Source organism: Erythrolamprus reginae, chromosome 2 (assembly GCF_031021105.1).
Source record: "Erythrolamprus reginae isolate rEryReg1 chromosome 2, rEryReg1.hap1, whole genome shotgun sequence".
In the NCBI taxonomy this organism is placed as follows: domain Eukaryota; kingdom Metazoa; phylum Chordata; class Lepidosauria; order Squamata; family Dipsadidae; genus Erythrolamprus; species Erythrolamprus reginae.
The window spans coordinates 72,443,212-72,469,732 of record NC_091951.1 but is presented as its reverse complement, the minus strand read 5'-3'; the positions used below and the strand labels follow the sequence as shown (position 1 = coordinate 72,469,732).

The window sequence follows — 26,521 nt, the reverse complement described above, 5'->3', positions numbered from 1 at the left end:
CAGCATTATTTCACATGATCCTGGCAAGAATGGGCATCTGCCCAGTAGAACATGACCAAATCCCTAAGGCTAAGGCAAAGCTTTTGGATGAAAACCTCATATCCTTAAATCCAAATTTAAGGATACCCAGACTTCATTAAGCTATTTCAGGATTCTACCGCCAATGATTTCCCTGTCAAAGTATTTCCCCTAAATGTTTTTCGTTTGTCTACAAAGCTTTAGGTTCTCCCAAGACTGGGATTACATTATTGCCTTCCATGAAGGGATGGTACTGATTTGTCTTCATAAGGATCCATACTCTTTGAATCATATTTTCTATTAATCTTTAGAATGTAATATTATTTGGCCATTGGAATGTCAATAATCCATAATTCCAAACTGCTAAAGCTCCAAAACAGTGTGCTGCTTCAGCACTGCAATTAAATTTGATACAGACACACACACACACACACACACACACACACAGAGCTTCAGCCTCAGGCTCAGAAACATTAGCATGTGAAAGGGCGTAATTTTGTTTGTGAGTATACATGTATATACATACACAGATCAAGCATACAGGTATATTCCAATAACGTTTTCTTTGATCTTCATTCATTTTCCTTCAACTGCTATTGATTCTTCATTACTGGTTGAAAAAGCATTGTCTTTCATCCTTTTTCAGTGGGAAGAGCTTTTTAGATTTTTTTTCATTCTCTTTGATGAAGCAGATATAAGATGTAATCTAAGTTATATATGAAAACAAATATAAGTGTCCCAGAATAATGATTGAAGGATCCAATTTGGGTTGTAGCCAGTACAAGAGGTTTAATCTTCTGAGCTTTTGCACTTGTGCTGGAGCCCATCTTCAGGGAACTCACTATAACAGCATTGCCAAAAAGACATTAAGAGTTGCTAACCTAATCTTGCTAAGCTTCTTCTCCAGTAATATTGTATTGCTAACTAGGGCATACAAAGCCTTTGCTAGACCAATTCTTGAATACAGCTCATTTGCCTAGAATGAGCCCTGTTTATCGGACATTAATACAATTGAACAATTCCAGAGATATTTATGCGAAAAGTACTTTACTCCTCTGCTCACAATGCCTTATGCCAACAGGCTTGAAAATTTTGGGCTTAGGCAACTTAGAACTATGCTGCCTAAAGTCTGACCTAAGCATAGTACACAAAATTATCTGCTACAACATCCTACCTGTCAATTATTACTTCAGCTTCAACCACAATAATACACTAGCACACAACAGATACAAAATTAAAGTATCCAAAATCTATTGCAGAAAATATCACTTCAGCAATAGAGTGATCAATGCCTGCAATGCACTACCTGACTCTGTTGTTATTTCATCAAAGCCCCATAGCTTCAACCTTTAAACTGTCTTCTGTGGACCTCACCCCATTCCTAAGAGGACTGTAAGGGGCATGTGTAAGCGAACCAGTATGCCTACCACCCCTGTCCTACTGTCTTCATTTATTTGTACCATTTTCTTTGTTCATATTCATATTTATACTTATACCTATTATCTTGTATAAGATTGAGTGAGTGAGTGAGTGTGTGAGTGAGTGAGTGAGTGAGTGAGTGAGTGAGTGAGTGAGTGAATGAATGAATGAATGAATGAATGAATGAATGAATGAATGAAAGTTCCTTGAAGGGCTCCAACACAAAATCTCTGAAGACAAAACCTCTGTTTCCAGTGGCCAACCCAAATTGGATCCTCTAAGTTATGTTTTCTAGATAGATACTTTCTAGATAGATACTAGATATTTGAAATTAAACTTTCTATTGACTTTATGATGGAAATTATTGTTACATATTGAATCCAACTTTCTTTGACTTTTCCAGAGGGATTTATATTACAAATTTGACATCCAGGCACATATTTTTGACTTACGAAAACATGTATTCATGCAAATATCACTGAAATATATGTGTTTAGTTTCCAAAACTTCATTGAATTTCAGAAAAGTATAAAATACAAAAAAGTGAAGAACAAAATTAAAATAATGAGGCAAGAGGATAGGAAAAATAATTAGGAAAACAAAAAAGGAAAAAAGTTACAGAAAAAATCTAATTTTCTTCAGTACAGATTATTATTATTATTATTATTATTATTATTATTATTATTATTATTATTTAGATTTGTATGCTGCCCCTCTTTGAAAACTAAAACCTAAAAACCAATAACCTTTGAACTGGAATAAATCATAACTAATAGTACTTCTATCATTAAAAACATCTAACCATCAAAACCCAAGGTTATAATTTCATTTCTTCCAGTTTCAATTTTAAAAAATCCCACAGTAGCTTCCAAATCAAAATGAAGCTAGACAAAGTATTTTCTTTAATCACAATAGTCAATTTCACCATCTCCGCCAACTCCATTAAGTTCACCATTCATTCTTCCGCTGTGGGTATATGTGAATCCTTCCAGCTCAACAAATAGAGAAGTCTTGTTTTTGCCATTATATTAAAGAACAAAATTCTATGGATCTGTCTTCAGATCTGTTTTTCCATCAAACCTAAAAGAAAAGCCTCTGGCTTCAGTTGTATACTCAGTTTAAGAATTCTCTGAGTTAAAATACACATGTGATTCCAGTAAATCTCAGCTTTCTGACATTTCTACCAGAGGGGATATAAAGTGCTTTCAGATTGTTTACATTAATATGTTAATGAAATAGTTCCCTAAAAGTTTCTGGTACATTTTGATAAGTCAACAAATATCATTTTTCAATGTTTCTTTCTTGTGAACTTTCAATAAATTATATACGTTAAAGAAAGCAATTCAGAAGATTCTTAATGTATTGAAATTTGATAAACTGTACGTGGTTCTGTTGCAGGAAAAATTCACATTTGACAAATTCTAAGAAAACTCTAAACAAAATAGAATTCCCAGAATTAATTTATTCTTCTGGGCCCATCCTGGATCCACCTGGAAACTCAAGGGTGTTGAGATAATTTGACCTGGATTTTATTTTTCTTCTGAAGAAAGGCAGAAATGAAATTATTATAGGGTGATGAAGATCTTTGTCTGCAGTCCCATTGGTTTCCCTGGTTCCCTTAGTTCCCAAGGAAGTTTCAAGGAACCCTAACCCTAACCCAGTGGTTCTCAACCTTTCTTATGCCGGGACTCCTTAATACAGTTCCTCATGTTGTGATGACCCCCAACCATAACTCTAGCGCCAATTCTCCCAACAGAGTTTTAAGTTGATTGGCAGGAACTTCAGAGGGAAACCCCCACTGCAAATGCCTAATTGGTCAGATTGTAAAAATATGTTCCAAGGCACCAGAATAGAAGCTTTAGTTCCTACCACCATGGGAAATTTGTCTTTTTCCATGGTCTTAGGCGATCCTGTGAAACAGCCGTTCAACCCCCAGAGGGGTCTCGACCTCCAGGTTGAGAACCACTGCCCTAACCCTTAACTTAATAAAGGATAAAGTTTATTAAACACATGGAGAATAATCTTATTCATGCAATTTAATTACCATAAATTAAAATTGGTCAGAAATGCTCTTCCACTTTTGTTTACACAGTTTGAAACAACTATAGCAAATCCAGGCTTCTTCCTGGAAGATGGAAAGAAGCAATGTTGCAGAATCACATGGACATTTCACAGAGCACCAAGGAAGAAGCCTCTTGCCAACAAATATGATGTTACTATAATAAATATAAAGTGACATTTACTTATTTAGGAAATTTATACAGCTGCCCAAATCATTTGCTGTACCTCCATGTGATTTACAGAAATAAAAACCCAATATAATGCTTAATGACCCCCTCGTTGGCAACAAGGTAGGGAGGTAGATGGGTGGGTGGATGGGAGAGAGAGGGACAGACAGACAGACAGATAGACAGACAAACAGACAGGGTGTTTGTGTGTAGTCCTGACTACCAAGAAATCAGAGATCTCTTTAGAGACGTAAGGAAGAACTGTGAACAATCCCACAGTTCCACTTGCGACACATTTTCTCTATATTTTAATGAAATGTAGGGGAAACCCTTCAGAATCTGATATGTTCTTGGTGTCCTATCATTTTGATGAATGAACATTCCAGCTCTGACTTTTAAGCCATTGTTATTCTATACCACAAAGTGAATATGTAACTGAAGGTCAGATTCCCCATTTAACAATTTAGTCAAACAGCAGTGGTCTGTATAATTAGAACTGACAACAAACAGTAGCCTATACATTCTTAACTGTTCTATGAATGATTCTTTCTCAGCCAAACCAATACACAATACTGAAACAAGGGACTGGAATTTTTAAAAAATCAAAACGATAGATGACATGGTAAAAAAAAATTCAGAATGCTCCTTTGCCATTCAGTATATACATACTTATTGTTTGTTTTGTTAGTTTAAGCAACCACAAACCACATGACTTCATTTTGATAGGAAAAGTTGCTGTGCCAATTCCTAAATTTGGGGCAACTTCATCAGAAAGCTAGTATCAAGGATCTATGAAGAGAAGAATCCCAGAGCACTGAATCCAATAGCAATACTAAATAATTTCCAGTACTGACCAATTACCAAGATGATGTGGCTTTGGGGTTTCTACCATCCTGGGTCTGGTGAGGTTTATCTTTAGCCCTCAATGAAACAGCATTTCCCTAGCCATTGGTGAAAATTTAGAGACCTTCCAAGACCCATTCCTAGGCCAGTCTTTTCTACATGATCACTTCCAAGTTGGACTTCCCTATATATAGACTATATAGGGCTGCCCTTGAAAAACACCCAAAACTTACAATTGGCTTAGAACCCAGGGAATTGTGGTAAAGATCATCCTAACATGTGTAATATCCTAAGCAAAAGAACAAAAAGCACTGCAGCTAAAATTTAATAGAACCAGTTTATCTCTGGAAAAATATATATTCATTCATTCACTAATTCATTCAATTTGAATAGCCACTAATCTCAAACCAGTAGCTTAGTAAACATTATTTAGTCATTTAATGTTGCTGTTGCCCAACTCCAAACAACTCTCTGTGTCTGAATTCTGTGGGTGACAGAAACCTTGTAAAGAAATACAATCTGATTCAAAGTTCCCAAATTCCTCACAAAATCCCTACTCAACGCTTTAGCCTGAACATGTGAGGGTTCAAATGATGTAGCAGGCCTGAGTTATTTGGTGTTCCCCTGCATGTAAATTGCACCCCTTCCATACCTGATTTGCTCATGCTTTATTAAGGCCTGCTTTTTAAAAAATCAGAGCCCGCATAAACTTTCTCCAAGGCAAAGGAATTGTCAACCATATTTGCCCTGCCCATCCTATACTCAATATATGTAACCAAACCTATTAGGGAATCACAGATTTCCAAAGTACAGCGATACCTTGTCTTACAAACTTAATTGGTTCCGGGACGTGGTTCTTAAGGTAAAAAGTTTGTAAGATGAAACAATGTTTCATCTTCCTATGTTTCCCATAGGAAACTGGGATTCCCCTGCAGCATCACAAAAACAGGTAAGTCCGGAGGTGGGGTTTCCCATGGAGGGGAGCCTCAAGGAAATCCCAGCAGCGCAAAAATGGGCACTTCGCTGGCAACGGAAGTCCGGAGGCGGGGCATCCCAGTGGCGGCAGTGGGTTTGTAAGATGAAAATAGTTTGTAAGAAGAGGCAAAAAAATCTTAAACCCTAGGTTTGTATCTCGAAAAGTTTGTATGATGAGGCATTTGTATGACAAGGTATCACTGTAATTGGGATACAGTTCCAATGTAAGGACAAATATAGTGGAACTGCATCTTATTATTATATATGAGCGAACCCTATCCAACATCTTTCGGCTTCTCCTCACCCACAAATTGCATTCAGTATGCATACACACAAACAAGCAGACACAGAAACCGAGCCCCCACCATTAGAGAAATCCTATATTATTCAATCCAGAGGAACTTGTCTTTATAAATGTTCTCTATGTAACTCTTGGGTTGAGATATGGTACAATTTATTTGATTCAGTTCATTAATGGATTGGTTGGCTAAAAGCAAGGCAGCTAATTATTGGCTGGCATACTAATAGTAATGTGCTACTTTATAACACCCAGGTGAGCCTTCAGGGTAAGTGATAAAAAGAAGTCATTAAAGTTCCTGAATGAGCAAGCAACTGATCAACCAAACCAGTTAAACCCAAATACTAGAATGTACACTGTGTACAGAATTTAAGATGTATACGGATGTATTTATTACAAGTACAATTTTCATGTAGTATCTATGTAAACAGAGTAGAAACCACCTGTGTCATCAATATGCAAATAATGTAGAACTTGCCCTGAATTTGGCAGAATCCTAAATTTAGAACTGGATTAGCCTTATTCTGACATATTCCAAAGACAGAAGAAAGGAAGCAGAATTGTAGAAAACCAGAAGAACTAAAGGGTATTTACTCTTTTACAGTTGGAAAGACACAATGACTCACAATACCTACAAAATTTGATACATTTATGCTCAGGACTTCTGCAGAAAGAAAATTCCAGAAAGGGACATGGAGGGAGAAAAGAGGATAAGTATTGTATTTGACTATGCTAATTTAATTTCTAATTTAATTATTGATTATTTTATTCAATATTTTGGCAGGATTTGTAAAATTGCAAAACTGTTCCAATGGTCAGCTTTTATAGGTATAGATATAGGTATTTATTGGTATTCATATGTACATACATACATACATACATATGCATGCATGCATATAATACACACACACACACACACATATATATATAGACAGAGAGAGATTCAAGTGCCTCCTGTTCCCTAGAATACTGAATTTTATATGGTTTTCCCAAACAATTATATAAATACATTATGTATTTATTTATGTTGCTCATTTATATACTTCACATAAAGCCAGCCCTTAGCAACTATTTCAATAAATAACAATCAGAACTCTGAGACAAAAAAGAACAGCATCATAAAACAAGACAAAATCATAAAATATACAATATCACAGCATCAAACAATAAGTAATCAAAGAACCACCCCAGAACACATGGCATCAACAGTAGGAATCTGGTAGCAGATTAATCATTGCTTCTATGCTAAAAAGCTGTGATACAAAATAGGCGTTGATTGCTTACCTGAACGCCTCTTCTCGTACGGTGAGCGGGTACAGCAGTCACATGGGTTGCTCATGTCCAATCCGGTGGAACTGAGCCTAGTATTAAAAAAGCTTGCCGGATCCGCCCCTTCCCCAGAATTCGCGAATCCATAGACTAGGCTCAGTTGTGAAGCTCTGTAGTGTTCAACTCTCATTGTTAGAGGAAGAAAGATATAGAAAGGTAAAGAAGACACATACAAGGGCGGGAAGTGACTGCTGTACCCGCTCACCGTACGAGAAGAGGCGTTCAGGTAAGCAATCAACGCCTATTCTCCGTACTGAAGGAGCGGGTCCAGCAGTCACATGGGACATACCCAATAGATGGTCCCTAGGGTGGGATTAGCTTGCTATCGTGTGAGATAACGGATTGGAGTACCCTTCTGCCGAAGGCAGCGTCCGCTGAAGCGTAAGAATCAATCTTGTAGTGCCTGATGAAGGAATTTGGCGAGGCCCAAGTGGCTGCTTTGCAGACCTCCTCCAACGGGGCTTGAGTCGCCCAAGCGGCCGAGGTGGCTGCGCTCCTGGTGGAATGCGCTGTGATGTTCCTTGGAACTGAGAGGGAGGCCGACTCATAGGCCTTAGATATAGTCCCTCTGATCCAACGGCCTATTACTGTTGAAGACACTTTGGCCCCCATGACTCTGGGATGATAGGCTACAAAAAGTGCTTCTGACCTCCGAAAGGGTCCTGTGCGTTGGATATAGATTCTCAGCGCTCTGGTGAGATCCAGGGTGTGCCATCTAATTGCCAAGGGATGGTCTCGTTGGAGGCAGAAGGAAGGTAGGACAATATCCTGAGATCTGTGGAACATGGAACTGACCTTGGGTAAGAAGGTGGGGTCCAGTCGCAAGACTACCTTGTCCTGATGGAATTGACAAAGGTCCTGCCTGATTGAGAGGGCAGCCAGCTCCGAAATGCGTCGGGCAGAGGTAATAGCCACCAGGAAAGCTACCTTAAAGGATAGGTACCTGAGGGACGCCGATTTTAGGGGTTCGTATGGTGCCTGCGTGAGGGAGTGGAGAACCCGTGGCAAATCCCAGGATGGATACCTGTGGACCTTGGAAGGTCTGAGGTTGGCTATGCCCTTGAGGAATTCCTGAACTTCAGGGAAGGATCGGAGAGGCTGTCTGCGGGGACCCCCTAGGACAGATGAAATGGCTGCCAGATGACGCCGGAGGGTGCTGGTGGAAAGTCCTTTATGGAAGCCTTGCAGAAGGAAGGAAATAATTCTGTGTATGGGGATGCACAGAGGGGAGAGACCTTCCTGTAGACACCACTGGTGAAACTTGGACCACGTGTGGTCGTAGATTCGATTGGTCGAACCCCTTCTGGCCTTTAAAATGACCTCCACTGAATCGGGGTCATGACCACGCAGTTCTAAATCTCTCCTGATAACAGCCAGGCGGTGAGGTGGAACCACTCCGGGTCTGGATGGAAGGAGGCCCCCTGCCGCAGCATATCCCCCGAAACGGGGAGTCGCCAAGGGTCCTGGACGGACAGCTGTTGGAGATCCGCGAACCAGGGCCGGCGGGGCCAATGAGGGGCGATTAAGATCACTCGGGCCCTCTCGGTGAGGACCTTGTGAATCACGTCCGGGAGGATTGGAATTGGAGGAAATGCGTAGAGTAGGCCTGGAGGCCATGGACTCCGGAGGGCATTGATTGCTTCCGCTCCCGGGGATGGAAATCTGGAATAGAAGCGAGGGAGTTGGGCGTTCGCATTGGTCGCGAAGAGATCCAGGATTGGTAGGCCGAATCTGAGGGTGATTTGATGGAACAGGTCTTGATGGAGGTTCCACTCTCCTGGGTCTATCGTTGCTCGGGATAGCCAATCCGCCTGGACGTTGAGACTCCCCGAGATGTGATCGGCTAGGAGCGACTGGAGATGTTTTTCCGCCCAAAGGCCCAACTTGAGGGCCTCCCTCATGAGAGCCTTGGATCTCGTGCCCCCCTGTCTGCAGATATGGCTTTTTGTGGCAATGTTGTCGGTGAGAATGAGAACGTGCCGGTTGGGAATGCGAGGAGAGAAATGCTTCAGAGCCAGGGAAACGGCTCTTAACTCTAGCCAATTGATTGGCCTGGAAGCTTCCTCCGGGGACCACGTGCCCTGGGCTATCATCCCCTGGGCGTGGGCGCCCCATCCCGATAGACTGGCATCTGTGGTGATGACAAATTGATCCGGGCACCTGAACGGGGATCCTCTGTCCATGGCCGGAGACTTCCACCACTTGAAGGATCTGCGAACACTCAGTGGGATGACAATGCGTCGATTTGAGTTGCTGTGCCCCGATCTCTGAAAAGGTAACAGGAGCCACTGGAGTTCCCTAGCATGAAGGCGAGCCCAGGGAATGATGCCTATGCATGACACCATCTTCCCCAAAAGGGAAGATAGAGTAACTATGGATACTGAAGAATTAGATAAAATGTTAGAAATTAAGTCCACTATACTGAGTTTTCTCTCGGGAGAGAGAAAAACCTGGGAGGATTCTGAATCAATAATGGATCCCAGGTGAGAAATGGATGTGGAAGGTTGGAGGTGACTTTTATCAAAGTTGATGGAAAAACCATGGTCCTGAAGGACTGACATGGTGACAGAAAGGTCTGTTTTCACTTTCTCTAGGGAGTTCCCATGAATCAAAATATCATCAAGATAACATAAAATGTGGATGGGATACGCCCGGATATAGGCCGCCAGGGACCCCAAGAGCTTTGTAAAGACCCGAGGGGCTGAGGAAAGGCCAAATGGCATCGCCCTATACTGGAAATGCCTGCCTTGAAAGGAAAAACGTAAAAACTTTCTGTGGCATTTGGCTATAGGAATGTGAAGGTAGGCCTCAGTGAGGTCTAAGGAGACCATGAAATCTCCCGAGTGAATGGCGGCCAAAATAGAAGACAAGGAGTGCATCTTAAACTTCCTATATTTGATGAATAGGTTTAGTTTCTTTAAATCCAAAATAGCTCTCCAACCTCCGGAGGACTTTGGAACCATAAATAGGATGGAGTAAAAACCTAGGCCCTTCTGACCGGAAGGGACCGGTTGAATGGCTCTGATGGACAATAGATGAGAAATGGCCTCCTCCATACGGTTACAATCTGAGGATGACCTGGGAGAAGGGCAGGAAATAAAACGTTTAGGGGGAGGAGAAATAAATTCTAAAAGAAGGCCTGTTTGAACAGTGTCAATGACCCAAGGGTCCTTGGAGGTGAGACGCCAATTAGAGGCGAAATGAGCTAGGCGACCCCCTATGGGAATAGAGGTAAGATTACCATCTAGGTTTTTTTGAAGCCCTGTTAGAGGAAGCTCCCCTTTGGAAGCGAAACCCTCTACCCCTGGAGTTCCTACCTTGGGAACGAAAGCGGGGGGAATACTGACCTGGGGATCTCTGATAGGAAGCCGCTTGATCTTGCTGGCGCCCTGGGCGACGAAAGGACTGCGTTTTGGTAGCCTTTTTTGTGGTTGGACCCAAAACTTTCTTCTTGTCCGTGGTTTCCGTGAGGAGTGGATCCAGAAGATCACCGAAGAGAAGGTCGCGCTTTAAGGGACCCTGGGATAACTGCCACTTTTGGCGAACTCCCGCTTGCCAAGGGCGAATCCATAGGAGTCTTCTTGCCGTTGTAGAAGCTGCAATAGACTTAGCAGAAAATCTAGTAGATTGCAAGGTGGCATCAGCCACGTACTGGGCAGCTGCAAAGACTTTGTTGAAGTCTTGTTGACCTCTCAAGTCATCGGGAGGAATATGCTGTTGAAGTTGGCGAAGCCACAGCAGCATGGCTCTGGAGAAAAAGGAAGCCGCTGCAGAGCTTTTAATGGCCCAGGAATCAGCGGTGAATCCTCTTTTGAGCATTTGCTCAATGCGCTTGTCCTCTGGACGGAGGACTTCCTCCGCCTCGCCTGGCACAGCCGCTGCCGAGTGAAGAATCTTGACAGGTTCATCCGGTTTGGGAAAGGATAGAAGCTCTTCATAGGAAGAGGAAAGTTTGTACAACTTTCTGTCCTTGGTGGAAGGATTAAGGCCAGAGGCTGGAAATTCCCACTGTTTGAGTAAGGCATCTTTAAACAATTTAGGCATAGGAATTACCTCGTTATCCTCCTGTTCCTCTGTGAAGTAAGGTAAATTCTCCTCCGGGGGATCAGTGGAAGTGGAGGCTTGTTTCTCCTGGGCCGCTAATCCCGTAGAAATTCTAGCTTTGAGGAGGAGAGATTTGAATAATTGAGAAGGAAAAATAGTAATTGGAGGAGGAACCTTTATTTGGGATTCCTCATCATCTGATAAGCCTTGAAAAGGATCCTCATCATCCTCTATATCCTCATATTCATCCTGGGAGGAATCTGAATCCTCCTGAATAGGAGCTCTGACCGCTGGGGAAGAACCCAAGGGGCGGGAGGGACGAGAAGGAGGAAGAGGTAAGGGAAGCTCATTGATGGTGGAGAGTTTGGCATCAATGGCTTTGGACAACACAGCAAAAATAGACTGGAACTCAGGAGGTAAACTGGAAATATCAGCAGAAATGGCAGAAGAATCCCTAAAGGCCTGGGAGGATCCTGGCTGGGGGGAATCTTCAATAATATCTGGTTCCTCTGGACCTATGCCCCATAGGTTAGGTTGGGGTCTGTCTAGGTTTGGCTCATCCAGAGATAACACAGGGACCCCAGAAGGAGGTAGACTAGAAGCCTCTGGGGGGTCTTGACTACTGATCACTTGGGCCTGCACTTTCAAACGTTTTGCTGATTTGTCATGGATTTTTTGTAGGGCTAGGTCCCTTCTCTTCTCGGCCCTGGTGACCTTGGTCGAGGGACGGGCCCCTGGAGAAGAGGAGGAAGAGGCCTGGGGGATACTAGTAATCTCATCGCCTGTAGGCCTGGCCTCTCTGGGACCTTTAGTTGTGCCTCTCTTGGGAAAAGAAGCCATAGTCTGACAATTAACAGAAGACAAGGCTGAGCCAATAACTGAATAATAAGGAGAAGAATTTCAAGGACTTCCCAAGAGGAATGGATCCTGCTTCGAGGCCTCGAAGCTGCTGAAACTTGAGGACAATCTGGGCAAACCCAGAGTTCGTGCCCCCAAACCCAGCGGGGCCAGCCTCCCTAAACTTTATAATTAAGTAAACCAAGGCACTCTGGTTGGAGGCTTAGCCGGTGGAGAATTTAGCCTGGGACCCCCAAGGCCCGCTCCGGGATCCAAGCGGTGGACTGAGGCCTACGCGGCTGGCAGGAGGCCAACACGAGAGGCCTAGATTTAAAAAGGGCGCGAAGGCCTTCGCGCCGAGAAAATCGCTCCGTAAAATTTCTTAAAGGAAAAGCGATCGACTAAGTCCAGGAGACTAGAAGGCGTCTCACTCCGCAGGAGGTATTTCTTAAGCCCTTAAATATATTTATACAATAAATTCAATAGATTAATACTTGCACCAGGACCTCCAGGCCAACGGATTAGAAGAATCCACAAGCGGCCGCAGGAATCGTAACCGGCAAAACCGCCGGGGGAGAACGAAACCGCAACTTCTCCAAAGGAAAAAAGCCGAGCCGCAAACGGCTGGCGCTATTAGTGCAAGTAAATAATAATGATAAAAACAAATCTTACTACTTTTGAAGAAAGGAACGAAGGGAAGGTGTTAGAATGTTGAACGAGCTATCACAATACAACCGCAGGATATGCGAACTGAGCGAATTCTGGGGAAGGGGCGGATCCGGCAAGCTTTTTTAATACTAGGCTCAGTTCCACCGGATTGGACATGAGCAACCCATGTGACTGCTGGACCCGCTCCTTCAGTACGGAGAATGAATTTTTGGACTCTTCTTAAAACACATAATGAAAAAAGGAACTGAACTGTTTCAAGGAGGAAAAAAGCATTAGCAATGCAATAGTTGTTTTCAGACAAGTTTCCTTCCTGGTGCACATAATTCCTTCCTTCCTTCCTCCCTCCCTCCCTCTCTCCCTCCCTCCCTCTCTCCCTCCCTCCTTCCATTTATAAGACTGTCCATCTCAATAAGTGACTCCGACCAGTGAATAAAATTAAAATAAATTCTGCAATTCAACTATATAGACAGATTGGCTTGGGAATCAGCAGACAGTTCTAGTCAGCCCACAAGCCATTATCCAAAGGTTCAGTGCACCATCAAACAGTTTTTGGAATTCTACCCAATTCAGATGTAGGAATAGACCTTCAAAACTGGCCAGTGACACCATGAGAAAGGGATGAAACCAAACATTACAAAGGCCAGATAGTAAGATATCCATGACAAAGGAATCACTTCTGTCTCCCAGCCAAAGATCATCATTATCATTGCCAAAGACCTGGTTTAGGGGGAAACCCACTGGATAAATGAGGGAAAATGTCTGAGACAGGCCCTTGGTGTTGTGGTAATCATGCATTCTTGACCAGTTCTGAAATATTGTATTGTCTTTCATATCAAATCAGGAACAAAGACAGCATATTGAAAACTAAAACTTTCGAGACTTACAACACAGCCTCCAGGCATAGATACTGTTTGGTGGTCGCTCATGGTACACCAGCAGAATTCCTAGTTTACCTTGCTTTCTCAGTTCTAGTGAAGTACACTCTAAACTCTTAACTTTTCACAGTTTGGATCTGTAGAGGAGACCTAGATTATATCATCCATATTTCAGATCTCTAGTATACAAACCACTCTGCCTTACTACTTGGAATCAGATCACCCAGAAGCTGGTTCTTAGTAATCGCCTAGAATTCAATAGAAGCAAAGAGAAATTGTAAGAGTGTTTCCCCTAAGTTGGAAACAAACCACCACAGAGGGATAAACAAACTCTTTGACCCTTAATTTCAGATGCTGTTGGCCCTCCCATATAAATCAGACAGGAAACAGGGCTGGGTGATCTAATTCTGTATCCTACTTAGGATACAATAATAGAATCTTGATGAAATGGAAATACAAACTTCCTGTTCATCAATTTTAACTGCCTGGTCCATTAAGGGCAGGTCCTTTGTTACTTTCCTTCTGTGACTATTAAGTGATTGCAGAATCCTGCCTCTCTTGTTTGATTATTTCCTAGGCAGCATCTCTCCATCTTTCTTCAGATCATTAAGACATTGCATTACATATATTTGTCCCATTATGATACCACCTCCATAGCTCAGCACTTCCTATCCCTATCCCTCCTTCAGAATGCAATCAAATTAATTATTGTCCTCTTTCACCCATGGCAAGGGCGTCAAACTCGCGGTGTAACATTGTCATCACATGAAGTATTGCAACTTTTCCCCCCTTCACTAAACCAGATGTGGGCATGGCCAGCACATGACACATCCGACCATGGGCTAGGAGTAGCTTTCATAGCCAGCAAAGCAAGACCCAATGATGTCACATTCTAATTAGTATGTTAAATGCCCCCCAAAATTACAGTGAATAATAATTGCTCTCTTTTTCTTTCTTCCTCACTTACTCCTCCATGTCCATCTGGCCCACCAACTTCAGATTTTTCAGGAAAAATTCAAAAAAATATTATGATTCATTACAGCATAGCCTGGCTAAATCCTAAGCAATGCTGTCACTCAGATGCCATATTTACTGCTTTTACTTCTTAAATAAACGTTAAATATTTATAATGTACCCAAAAACTTTGCTTAATGATCAGACTAGATTTATTGTAACCATAACCTAATAAAGTTTGCAGTTCAGCCAATAACAATTATGTAGCTAGACATTATCCTTGACTACAAGGCAACATAGTACAGTATATATGTTCTATATTTATAAGGCTTTGTCCAAACAATGCATTTATTACTCATGTAATATAATTTTCCTTGTTCTAGACATGATAAAGTGAGAAATACTTTTCATACTCTGTAGTAAAAATAGTATAGTATGATGTTTGTTTGTTTGTATTTTTTAGAAACATAGAAATGTGTATGTGGGCATTATGCATGTGATTGTGCACACATACCTTCAAGTCAGTGTTGACTGCATTTTTTTCCTTTTTGCCAAATTTTCAGAAGTAATTTGCCCTTGCCTCCTTCCTTCCAGTCACAGAGAGTGACTGGCCAAAGGTTGCCCAACTGACTTCATGTCCAAGGCAAGATTACAATTCACAGTCTCTAACCACTATTTCAAATTGGCATTCAGCCATGGAAACAAATAGTTTGATACTGGGTCAATTATACTCTTAGACAAACCTACCTCACAGAGTTGTTGCTGCTAGTATAAAGTGAAGGATGATTCCAATGTTATATTGTCTTGAGTTCTTGCTGACATCTAACATAAAATAAATAGAACCTGTCAATAGAGCCAGTCAATGACGGTGAATGTGGGGAATGCATGAAAAACCAAATAAATTACTCCTTCATATAGTAGAACTATATATACAGTGATCCCTCTATTATCGCGAGGATTCCGTTCCAAGACCCTTCGCGATGATCGATTATTCACGATGTAGGGTTGCGGAAGTAAAAACACCATCTGCGCATGCGCGCCCTTTTTTTTCTATGGCCGCGCATGCGTAGATGGTGGAGTTTGCGTTCCCCGCCGCCCACACAAAGGGAAAACCCCGATTCGGCTCCTCGCTGCTGCTGCGCTACCGAGCAGATCAGCTGCTGGGCGGCCAAAGGAACCTTCCCTGGGTCTTCCCCCTCTTGCTGGCGGGCATCAGCGAGGAGCCGGGGTTTCCCCTTTGCGTGGGCGGCCGGGAAGACCCAGGTTGGGGGTTCGGTGGGGTGCTGGGAAGCCCCCCAGGCAGGCTGCGACCTTTTAAAACAGCCGCGCCGCTTCCCAGCTGAGTCCTGAAGCCAAACGCCAAAGGTGAACTTCTGCGTTTGGCTTCAGGACTCAGCTGGGAAGCGGCGCGGTTGTTTTAAAAGGTCGCAGCCGGCCTGGGGGGCTTCCCAGCACCCCCCCAAACCCCCAACCCGGGTTCGGGGGGGGTGCTGGGAAGCCCCCCAGGTCGGCTGCGACCCTTTAAAACAGCCGCACCGCTTCCTAGCTGACTCCCGAAGCCAAACGTGGAAGTGGGGTTTTTTTAATTAATTTTTTTTTTTAAATCGCGATATAGCGTTTCGCGAAGATCGAGATCGCGAAACTCGAGGGATCCCTGTACAAACAACAGTACTGACACTCCAAGATACATTGGTGGCTACCACCTTAGATGTTTTTGATTGATTCCAGTAGTCAATGTTTCCCAACTGTGGCAACTTGAAGATATTTGGACTTCAACTCCCAGAATTCTCCAGCCAGCATCCGCTGGCTGGGGAATTCTGGGAGTTGAAGTCCAAATATCTTCAAGCTGCCACGGTTGGGAAACACTGCAGTAGTCAAATGTCTGAGGAAGATCCATATTCATACAAATAATTCCCTCAACACTATCAAACTATTTACTAAGTCTGCACTACTATTACTACTAGTTTTTTCTCATCATTTCTATCACCCATTTCTTCCTACTTCTGACTGTATGACTGTAACGTGTTGCTTGTATCCTTAAGATTTTTATTAATATTGTTTCCTCATTGCTTATTTGACCCCTATGACAATCATTAAGTGTTGTACCTCATGATTCTTGACAAATGTATCTTTTCTTTTATGTACACTGAAAGCATATGCACCAAAGACAAATTCCTTGTGTGTCCAATCAAACTTGGCCAATAAAGAATCCCACTCCACTCCACTCCATTCCACTCCTCTCTACTCTATATGACCCTACTGTTCTCTTTCATAACCTTCTTGTGAACTTCCCAAGAGACATCTGTTGCCCATTGAGGAAAAGTGAGTCAGAATTAAAAAGAACTTTGCTTTGATTCAGTATAGCTCTTCTTATGTTAACTGAAATGTTTAAGATTCCTACAAAATATTAACATTTTCAACCTTAACTTGCTTCAACCCAAATTTTCTAGTAAATCTGCAATATTATTTTAATTTGCAGCAACTATTGATATGCAAAATTACTTTAATGAATAACATATTATATAAAAATATATAAACATAACATGTAAATAAAGAAATGCATAAATAACAGGAGTGGGCATTGGGAATAACTGGGATCCAACTCAGAGTATACTTTAATACTAGAATTAGTTGTTTTTTAAAAAAAATTCTGTCAGAACCAAATTTTCTGTCAGAACCAAGCATGTAACTGCTTTATAAGCACACAATTCAATCTTAATTCATCTGAAATTCTCTCATTATACTCTGATCTCTTAATGTAGGACATAGTTTGTACTTTTAAAAAATCAAGTAGGTAGGTACCTCACCTTATTAAAGATTAAGCAGCACTGTTTCATCTTACAACTCAAAACAATCTCAAGGCTTCACTTGCACAGACTTCCAATTCGGCCCACAAATCTCACAGTCAGTCTAATGATGCAGCCAATGAAATTCCATTGCATACTCCTACATCTGTTTCCTAGGTAACCATCACGGAGCAATATAAACTGGAGAATCACAGCAGAAGGAAAGGCACAATGCAGCACCAATCCCAGCCTGTGCTATCTCTGCCTTTGAGCATTCTGGCACATTTCTTTTCCAGCTGATTCATGCAGAGAAAGTTATTCACAAACTTAAGAAATTGTGCTCCTCTCCCCGCCCACCTTTTAAAGGGGGGACATGAATGCTGAATAATATTTTGAAGTGAAATAATCACAGCAAAGTCCTAAATGTTTGATTGGAAAAGGATGGATAAGCACATTGTTCAATACTCATAAAAATAAGAATGATGTCTGTAAGCATGAAGCGTGTGGATCTGGTGCCCTGATACTAACCTGCTCAGCAGAAACTGGGGCCAGTTGTCACAAAACATCTTGCATTGACCAACCAAAGCCTGAATGTTTTCCTGAGTGAAAAATTGCATCTGCATATTTCATGCATGCAACCTCCTGAGAGCTATTGTAGCTGAGCAGCTACAAGGCTGAACAATAATCTAAATCTTTTCTCTGCCTTGAACAAGTTCCTAAACCTCAACTTTATGACTGTAACAAAGGAGGCAGGTTGAGGGTGTTAATAAAATTGGCTTGCCTTATAGGACATTTTTAAGATTGTGACTAAGACTGGAACTTTTTTGCTCTAGATGCAGTGGTCTCTTATGGAATCGGACAGTTCTGATAACTACCTTCCTAGCAATGACAGCCTCTCAAAATCCTTCTTCTTCCTACACACATATTTATTTAAATGTATTCACTGCATATTTACTATTGGATGGAATTTATTTCCAATATTTACTATTGGGAAATAATTAACTATACAATATTATATATTATTATTATCAATTTAACATAATGCTAAAAACTGGAATAAATCAAATTCATCCTTTCTCCATCTTCGCCCACTATTTTGTCCTTATCTTATCTACTTTTAGCGTAAAACCTCAACATGCTATCTGAAGGCCAATGGTAGCCGTGGACCCCCAAATGCATACCTCCCTGTTCTAGAATGTTATCCTGCACAAGGCCTTATCTTCATCAATAATGTATTTGAGATCAATCTTGAGGCAAAGCAAAATGTAGTCCAACAAATCCCTCTTACTGAATATGTACAGCTGGCAAATTGCAACATTTTCTTTTGAATGTACCCTGATAAATAGCTCTAGGAACTTACCTATGAATGCAAAATATTGTGCCTAAACTTGTCTATCATCTAATGACTATGCTATTCTACTTGGTCCATCCTACTTCAAAAAGAAATAAAATAGGTAGCTTTGCTACTATTAGCTGGGTGAAATGCAAAGTCATATTTCACTATACATATGATCAAGAAAGTCAGAACTGGAAATTGTTAATAGTAAATTAGTAAGTCTTGTGTCCCCAGATCCTGATTCATTCAACTGGAAAGGCCATATTTTTTTCTGAATTATACTAAGGGAATAGGCACAGGCAAATATACACACATATATATGAATTGGGAAGAACTATAATAGATACAGTTCCTCTTTTAATATTGGAGTTATAATATTATAAAGTTTTCTTGGAGTCCAGATGCAGTGTGATATTTCATGAGCTGCCTCTTGTTTTCCCAGTGGAAAAACACTGTCATGGTCTGTTGTACAGGAATATTATTGCTTAGTGTTTTTGTTCTTTGGGAAAAAAAGAGAGGGAAAATAGCAATTTAGAAGATGAGAAGGGAAATCCTTTTCTAGTTACTATGCCAGAGTGTATATCTGATGTTCCAAATTCATTCTGATTGATTTGGACTAATTTGTTTTCCATGCCTGTGCATAATCCAATCAGTCTGAATTTAATTGGACTCAGAATTAGATCAATATTCCCAATTGATCTGAATGTTCAAATTGAATTGGGTCCAATTCAACACACCACTACAAGATATTCAGCACATCAGTATATCACCTAAACACTGACCAGATTGCTTTTTAATTCTCAGGGAATCTTAATGAGCCTCTAAGCTCAGGAACCTATTGTGCATGAAATGTCTCATTGTTTCATACAGTTATATATTAGAAATGATAAGAAATTTGGTTAAACACTAACACAGATCAATGTTCTCAAGTGAAACAGAAGTAATCATATAGAAATTGCCATGTTTTATTCAGCTCCATGATTTCTTTAACCAAGGTTTTATTTAGTCTCTCTGACAGTAGCCAGTATTGAGCCACATCATCAAAGTTTCAGTAAAAACAAAAAACAAACCAGGCAAGCAATAGTTCTACAGAGTTTAGCAATGCAATGTTTCTATCATATTCTCTATGTCTCTATCATATTCATGATATCACAGTTTGATGTTTCTATCATATTCTCAAGAGGCTGCGAATCAAAATAAGCAACATCTGCTGTTCTTCTATTTCTTCAATTCAATATTTCTAACAATTAGAGAAGAGTTCTGTAGTGCTTTTTCATCCCAACACAAATGAATTATTATCTGTTTTGCCTATCATACCCACCTTGTATTAATTTTGATGCATATACGCAACATGTATAAGCCTCCCCAAAGGGGGGATAAATCTATAAAGTAATGGAAAAAAGATCAACAAAGGAAAAGGGAGTGAAGGAGTGTAATCTGCTGGGAAAGGCACAAAAATATGACAAATTATGAGTTCAGTCAATGGTTCAGAATTACTAATTGTGTATCTCTTGCAATTTGCCATCAAGGAAGGTAGGCTTTGCTGTAATATGACCCTGGAAACAATGTACAATAATTTTAAAACCAGTAAGTAAAGGGATCATCTTTGAACAGCATTAACAATCCCACTCCATAAAATATCTGAATTGCCAGTTGAAAACACAATGATCAAACAAGGCTAAACAAAACAAAAATAAAACCATATATTAACAAAAGGATGTTGGCAGAAAGCTAAATACTTAAAATCATTTATTTACAGATATGATATTTTATCTCACAGAATATAGATAGTTGAAAACACAATCTGGAATTTGTGACTAGCCAGAGCCAGAGCAATTTATTTGCTTAATATAGTTCTGTAGCTCCTTTGACATTTTAAAACACTGTTGGTGGGAAGCATAAAATGCATTAGCAATAGGACCTTCAGCCACATCAAGGCAAAAGGAACAACACACTTTGCAGACAGGTATAAAAACATGGAGATCAACACTGGAGGCATTGTCAATTAATCCCCAAAGCCAATTACATTCCTTACTCTCCGGCTACCTTCATATCACTCTTAAAATGCAGGAAGCAAAATCAACTCCAGCAGTGGAAGGTTTTCAATCTCTCCTTCACGTTCTGCCACCTGGTGGGACATTTCCTCAAACTTTTATGAGCCGCTGGTGCAGCATTAATTTGACATCCCTCTCTGCAGATCACACCAACCTTGTCTCTCTCTCTCTCACACACAACTCCGAGAACTATTCATCAGCAAGCAGGAAATAATATAAGGACCAATTATAGGGACATTTCAGCAGAACCTTATTTTATCCACTGCAGAAACCCATCCTTGGCAAGCTAATTGCTGCCTGGCCCGGCTAAACAAACAAACAAACAAACAAACAAACAAACAAGAACAACAACAACAAAGCTTTGGGCTTTTCTCTTTCATTTGTCCCTCAATTCACTTGCCAAAACAGAACAGTTCCCATCCTGATTTTCTTGACCAGAGAGTGACAAACTGCTGTTAAAATCCCAAAGGGCTTTTACTCAAAGAACCCAATGAAAGGTACATTTCCTTGTTGTGTTGTGTTTTGCTTTATTTTTTTAAGGTGACTTCTCTTGCTCACTTAACGTTAAAGTTAACCTGCTCATCTTATGTCTCCTGGTAATAAATCAACATCCAGTAGCTTCAAGACCAGCATGCACTTTTTTTTAAAGGTTGCCCCCCAGGCTCAAGCCCAACAGACCAATGCGGGCGTCCTCTTTCCTCCCACCCACTCGCCGCCCTTCTTCTCGGCATCCTCACGCACACACACACACACACACACCATACACGTACACAAACACAGACATACACACCTCCCCGCCTCGCTCGGCTTCAAAGCACTTTTCACGCATGCCCTCCAGCGGTAGGATTTGCCCCCCTGTCGCACACCCCCCCCCCTTACCTTCATCCTGCATCCTCTGCAGGCACAGGGTTAGATTTTTCCTCCAGCCCGGCATCCCGGCAGAGGGTCAAAAAAAAAAAAACCCGCTAAGACGGAGGGTGGAGAAGGGTCCAGAGGAGGCTCCCCCCGGCTTTCTTTTCCTTCCCCCCCCTCCTCCCCGTTCCCCCCACCCCCACCCCACCCTCCACCTCGCCAGGCCAGAAGTGCAGGGGGGGTGGCGGCAGCTGAGGAAGCGAGGTTGTCTCCGGAGCGAGCCGGCTAAGCATTGGCGGCCGCCGCGTGCTCCATCTGTGTTTTGGACCGGTAGGAAAGCAAAGGAGGTGTGAGGGGGGGGGAGGAGCAGGAGGGGGCTGGCCGAGGCGGAGAGGAGGCAGAAGGCGCGAAGCCGGCTTCCCGCGCGAGACGGGAGGGTCTCCCCCCGCCCGGTTTTTGTGGCGCGCGCGAAAGTCTCTCTCTCTCTCTTTTTTTTTTTTGCCTGCCCTGGAGCGGGGATAGGATAGAATAGCTGCGGTTGGCCGCGGGGCGCCGGAGGGGAGGGACCGTACTAAGTAGCCGCAGGAGCCAGGGGAGGGAAACGGGGAGCCTTGGCTTGGTTTTGCCTTCCCAAGACCAGTCCCGAGTCCCGACGCTCGGCGACCCCGGCTTTGTGGGGGCGGGGGGGGGGGGAGATGGGAGATGAATGACGGGAAGCTCTCGGAGCGCGATTCCCGCACCTTCCTTCTACGTGAGGCATTGCTCCCAGCGGCCGATAAGGGCCCACAGAGTTGGTCTCCTCCGGTCCCTTCATCTAAACAGTGCCGGCTGGAGGGAGGCCACAAGGGAGGGCTTTCTCTGTGGTGGCTCCCACTCTCTGGAACCAGCTACTTCCTGAGATTGCCCCCAACCCTGCTGGCCTTCCCAAAAGCTGTAAAGACCTGGCTTTTCCCGCAGGCCTGGGGCCCTTGATTGGATGGTGAACCATTGAGATCCGGCCATAAATGACATGTATGGTTTTTCTTTACTGTGGGTTTTAAATTGTTTAAATTGTGTTTTTTTTTTTAGATGTCTTAATATTATGCTGTATGGTTTTTGTTTTGGTTGTGAGCCGCCTAGAGTCCTCAGGGCAGTGAGAGCGAATATTTTTCCCCTCGGGTGCGCACGCAATATTGCACAAGCACGAGTGCCCACACCCATAATCCAATGCCTGGGGAGGGTGAAAACAGCTTCCTTTGTCCCCCTGATGCCCTCTGGAGGCTGGAAAAGGCCTGTTTCCCAACTTCTGGTGGGCCCAGTATGCTCGTGTTTTGTCTTCCCCAGATTCCAAATGCTTCGCTGGAACCGGGGGAGGGTAAAAACACCCTCCCCATCCTTCTGGAGGCTCTCTGGAAGCCAAGAATGCCCTCCCAGAGGTGCCCCCCTCTGTGCGAGCTGAAAATCGTCTGGCTGGCACACACGTGCATGTTGGAGCTGAGCTAGGGCAATGGCTTGCGTGCCAGCAAATATGGTTCCGCATGCCACTTGTGGCACCCATGCCATAGGTTCGCCATCACTGCTCTAGGGAATTGGGCAGCATGCAAACTGAATTAAATAAATAAACACAATTCCGCAGTCTCGTACTCGGTAGTACCATAGCGGCCCCAGTCATCTGAGGGCGGGAAGTGGGAAGGGTAATCCGAGTTACCACCTCCACATATGCGAGGCTCCTTTTGCCTGTGGTGGGGAGCAAGTAGGAGTGCACTTTCTCTGCCCCTCCCCGTCCACTCCCTCCTCTTTCTCCTGTAAAAAGGAGGGTAGGCCTTGACTTACCACAGTTCATCTTAGGGGCTTGTGACCATTTTTCACACTTAACCACCATTGCAGCGTTCCCTGTGGTCAGGTGATGAAAATTCAGATGCTTATGGGACCACGTTTGGCAACCTTCTGACAAGCAAAATCAGTGGGAAGCCAGATTCACTGAATGACCATTACTAGATTAATAACTCTGATGATTCACTTAACAACTGTGGCAAAGAATGTCCTAAAATAGCAATAGCATTTAGACTTCTATATTAATTACATGTGGAGTAATTAGTCACAGTGCTTTACAGCCCTCTAAGCAGTTTACAGAGAGTCGGCATATTGCCCCCAACAATCAGGGTCCCCATTTTACCAACCTTGGAAGGATGGAAGGCTGAGTCAACCTGGAGCCTATTGAGCTTTGATCTGCCAAACTGGTGACAGCTGGTGATCAGCAGAAGTAGCTTCCAATACTGCACTCTAACCACTGCGCCACCAAGGCTCTTAATGAAGCAATACTCACTAAATGTCTTGTTTAACAACAGAAATGTTGGCCTCAACATTTGTGGTTGTAAGTCAAGGACTCCCCGTGATGTTTAAAAACTGCTGTGCAGCCAGCTCCCAGGGAAGGGGAACTCCTGGTCCTTTGGGTTCCTCTGTTAAGAAGCTGGAAGAATAATTTTGAGAATATTTTCCTTCTTTTATATTTACCAAAAATAATTTCAGCTCCATTTCCTGCAATCAGATTTCTTCTTGTTTGTCTCTTATTTACACGCTGCCGCTGTTGTGGCCTTTTCTTAGCAAGGCTAAGAAAAATACCAGGTCCTTCCCCTCAACTGCTGCCCTCCCATTATTCCCAGCTGGTAGGGATGAGGGTTAGCATTTCACTCCATCAGGTGAGGGAAAGCTGGGAGAAGTCATTAGGGCATGCCTCTGCATTGGAGTGAGGTTGACGGAAGAAGGAAGCACCTTGTGCTGCTCCTAGCTTTAAAAGATGACACAGCCCACACAGTCTAACAGCTTTTTTTATTTTTTATTTTAACACAAAAAACATAACACAACATATGAACATATTGTTAGGAAACTTAGTTCCTGGCATTGTTACAATTGCAGATCGGTTCATCAAAATTCATACACCTATATTCACATACCTATCTAAGACAAATATTAATATACTGCTCAAAAAAATAAAGGGAACACTCAAAGAACACATTCTAGATCTGAATGAATGAAATATCCTCAATGAATTCTTTGTTCTCTACAAAGTTGAATGTGCATAACAGCATGTGAAATTGATTGTCAATCAGTGATGCTTCCTAAGTGGACAGTTGGATTTCACAGAAGTTTGATTTACTTGGAGTTATATTGTTTAAGTGTTCCCTTTATTTTTCTTTTTTTGAACAGTGTATTATTGAGCTAGTTACATTTTATTATCTGCTCTTCTATACCTGTACGTTTGTTTTCTGTTCCTTTTTGTCTTATTTACATCTATATACAGCTAGTATTTAATGTTTACACATTCTATACTTTATTTTCCTAATTCTTTAGCCATTCATACAATCTGTTCCATGTGGAGTAATTAGAAGTCATTAGGGCCTGCTTCTGCATTGGAATGATGTTGGCAGTAGAAGGGAGCACCTTGTGCAGCTTCTAGTTTGGGAGAGTTTTAAAAGATGACACAGCCCACACAGTCTAACAGCAAAAGTGTAATAATAACCATAATAATAATAACAACAACAACAGAGTTGGAAGGGACCTTGGAGGTCTTCTAGTCCAGCGTTTCCCAACCGGTGTGCCGCGGCACACTAGTGTGCCGCGAGACACGGCCAGGTGTGCCGCGAAGCTCCTAGGGAAGCTCCAGCTGGGCGGGGCGCTGCCGGTGCCGACCTGGAGCTCCCGCTCGCAGCTGTCCCCCGGCTCCTGCTCGATGCCGCAGTTTTCGGCGCTCTCCTGCTGGGCCCCAAAGAAGGAAGGCAGGAAGAAGGAGAGCTTCATTCTTTGCGCCTTTTTCTCGCCTTCCTTCTTTGGGGCCCAGCAGGAGAACGCCAGAAACCGCGGCATCAGGCAGGAGCTGAGGGACAGCTGCGAGTGGGAGCCCCAGGTCGGAGGCACTGGCAGCGCCCCGCCCAGCTGGAGCTTCTCTGGCGTCGGCGGCAAGTGTCCTTTGGGGCCCGGCGGGAGGGCAATGGCGGTGGGAGTGGGGGGGTGGCTGCAGCGGCCACAGGCAGTCGTGGGGAGATGGTGGCGGCGAGAGGGAGCTCCAGGCGGTGGCGAGAGGGAACTCTCTCTCTCTCTCTCTCTCAGCTGACTGCAAGCGGGAGCCCTGACGGTGGCGGTTGGACGTGCTGCTGGACGCCGTACATGCTAGCGCTGTGGGCCTGGCATATACGGCGGCCAGCAGCACGTCCAGCTGCCGCCGTCAGGGCTCCCGCTTGCAGTCAGCTGAGAGAGAGAGAAAGAAAGAGAGACATATAAGAGAGGCACAGAGAGAGAGAGAGAGAGAGAAAGAGAGACATAGCAAGAGAGGCAGAGAAAGAGAGACAGAGCATGAAAGAGAGACAGCAAGAGAGGCAGAGAAAGAGAGACAGAGCGAGAAAGAGAGACAGCAAGAGAGGCAGAGAAAGAGAGATAGAGAAAGAGAGAGAAAGAGAGACATAGCAAGAGAGGCAGAGAGAGAGAAAAAGAAAGAGACACATAGCAAGAGAAAAAGAGAGACTTAGCAAGAGAGGCAGAGAGAGAGAAAGAGAAAGAAAGAGAGACATAGCAAGAGAGGCAAAGAGAAAGAAAGAGACATATAGCAAGAGACAGTGAAAGAGAGAGAGAGCAAGAAAGAGAAAAAAGCAAGAAAGAGATAGCAAGAGAGACACAGAGAGAGAGAGAGCAAGGGAGAGAGAAAGACATAGAGGAAGGGAAGGAGGGAGAGAGAAAGAGAGCAAAAAAGAGGAAGAAAGAAAGAGGGATGTAGAGAGAGAAAGAAGGGAAGGAAGGAAAAGAGAGAAAGGGAGAAATAGAGTGAAGGGGAGGAAGAGAGAGGTTTTTTTGTCCAAACTTTTCTTTAGCCCCCCCCCGCCCCCCCGCCTTTCAATGTTCCCCAGGATTTTGAAAATATGAATAATGTGCCGCGGCTCAAAAAAGGTTGGGAAACACTGTTCTAGTCCAACCCCTGCTTAGGCAGGAAACCCTACACTACTTCAGACAGATGGTTATCCAACATATTGATGC

At 43.0% G+C, this 26,521-nt stretch overlaps 1 protein-coding gene across 1 annotated transcript in view; it reads right to left on the bottom strand.

Moving 5' to 3' along the window:
• Positions 1–21,626, bottom strand: part of GRIP2 (glutamate receptor interacting protein 2) — a 626,179-nt gene extending 604,553 nt beyond the window's left edge. Inside the window, exon 1 of the mRNA XM_070738325.1 lies at positions 21,545–21,626. Within this exon, the coding sequence (XP_070594426.1) occupies positions 21,545–21,599 (55 nt within the window). The 5' untranslated portion in view covers positions 21,600–21,626. The remainder of the gene's footprint in view (positions 1–21,544) is intronic.
• Positions 21,627–26,521: the final 4,895 nt, after the last annotated feature.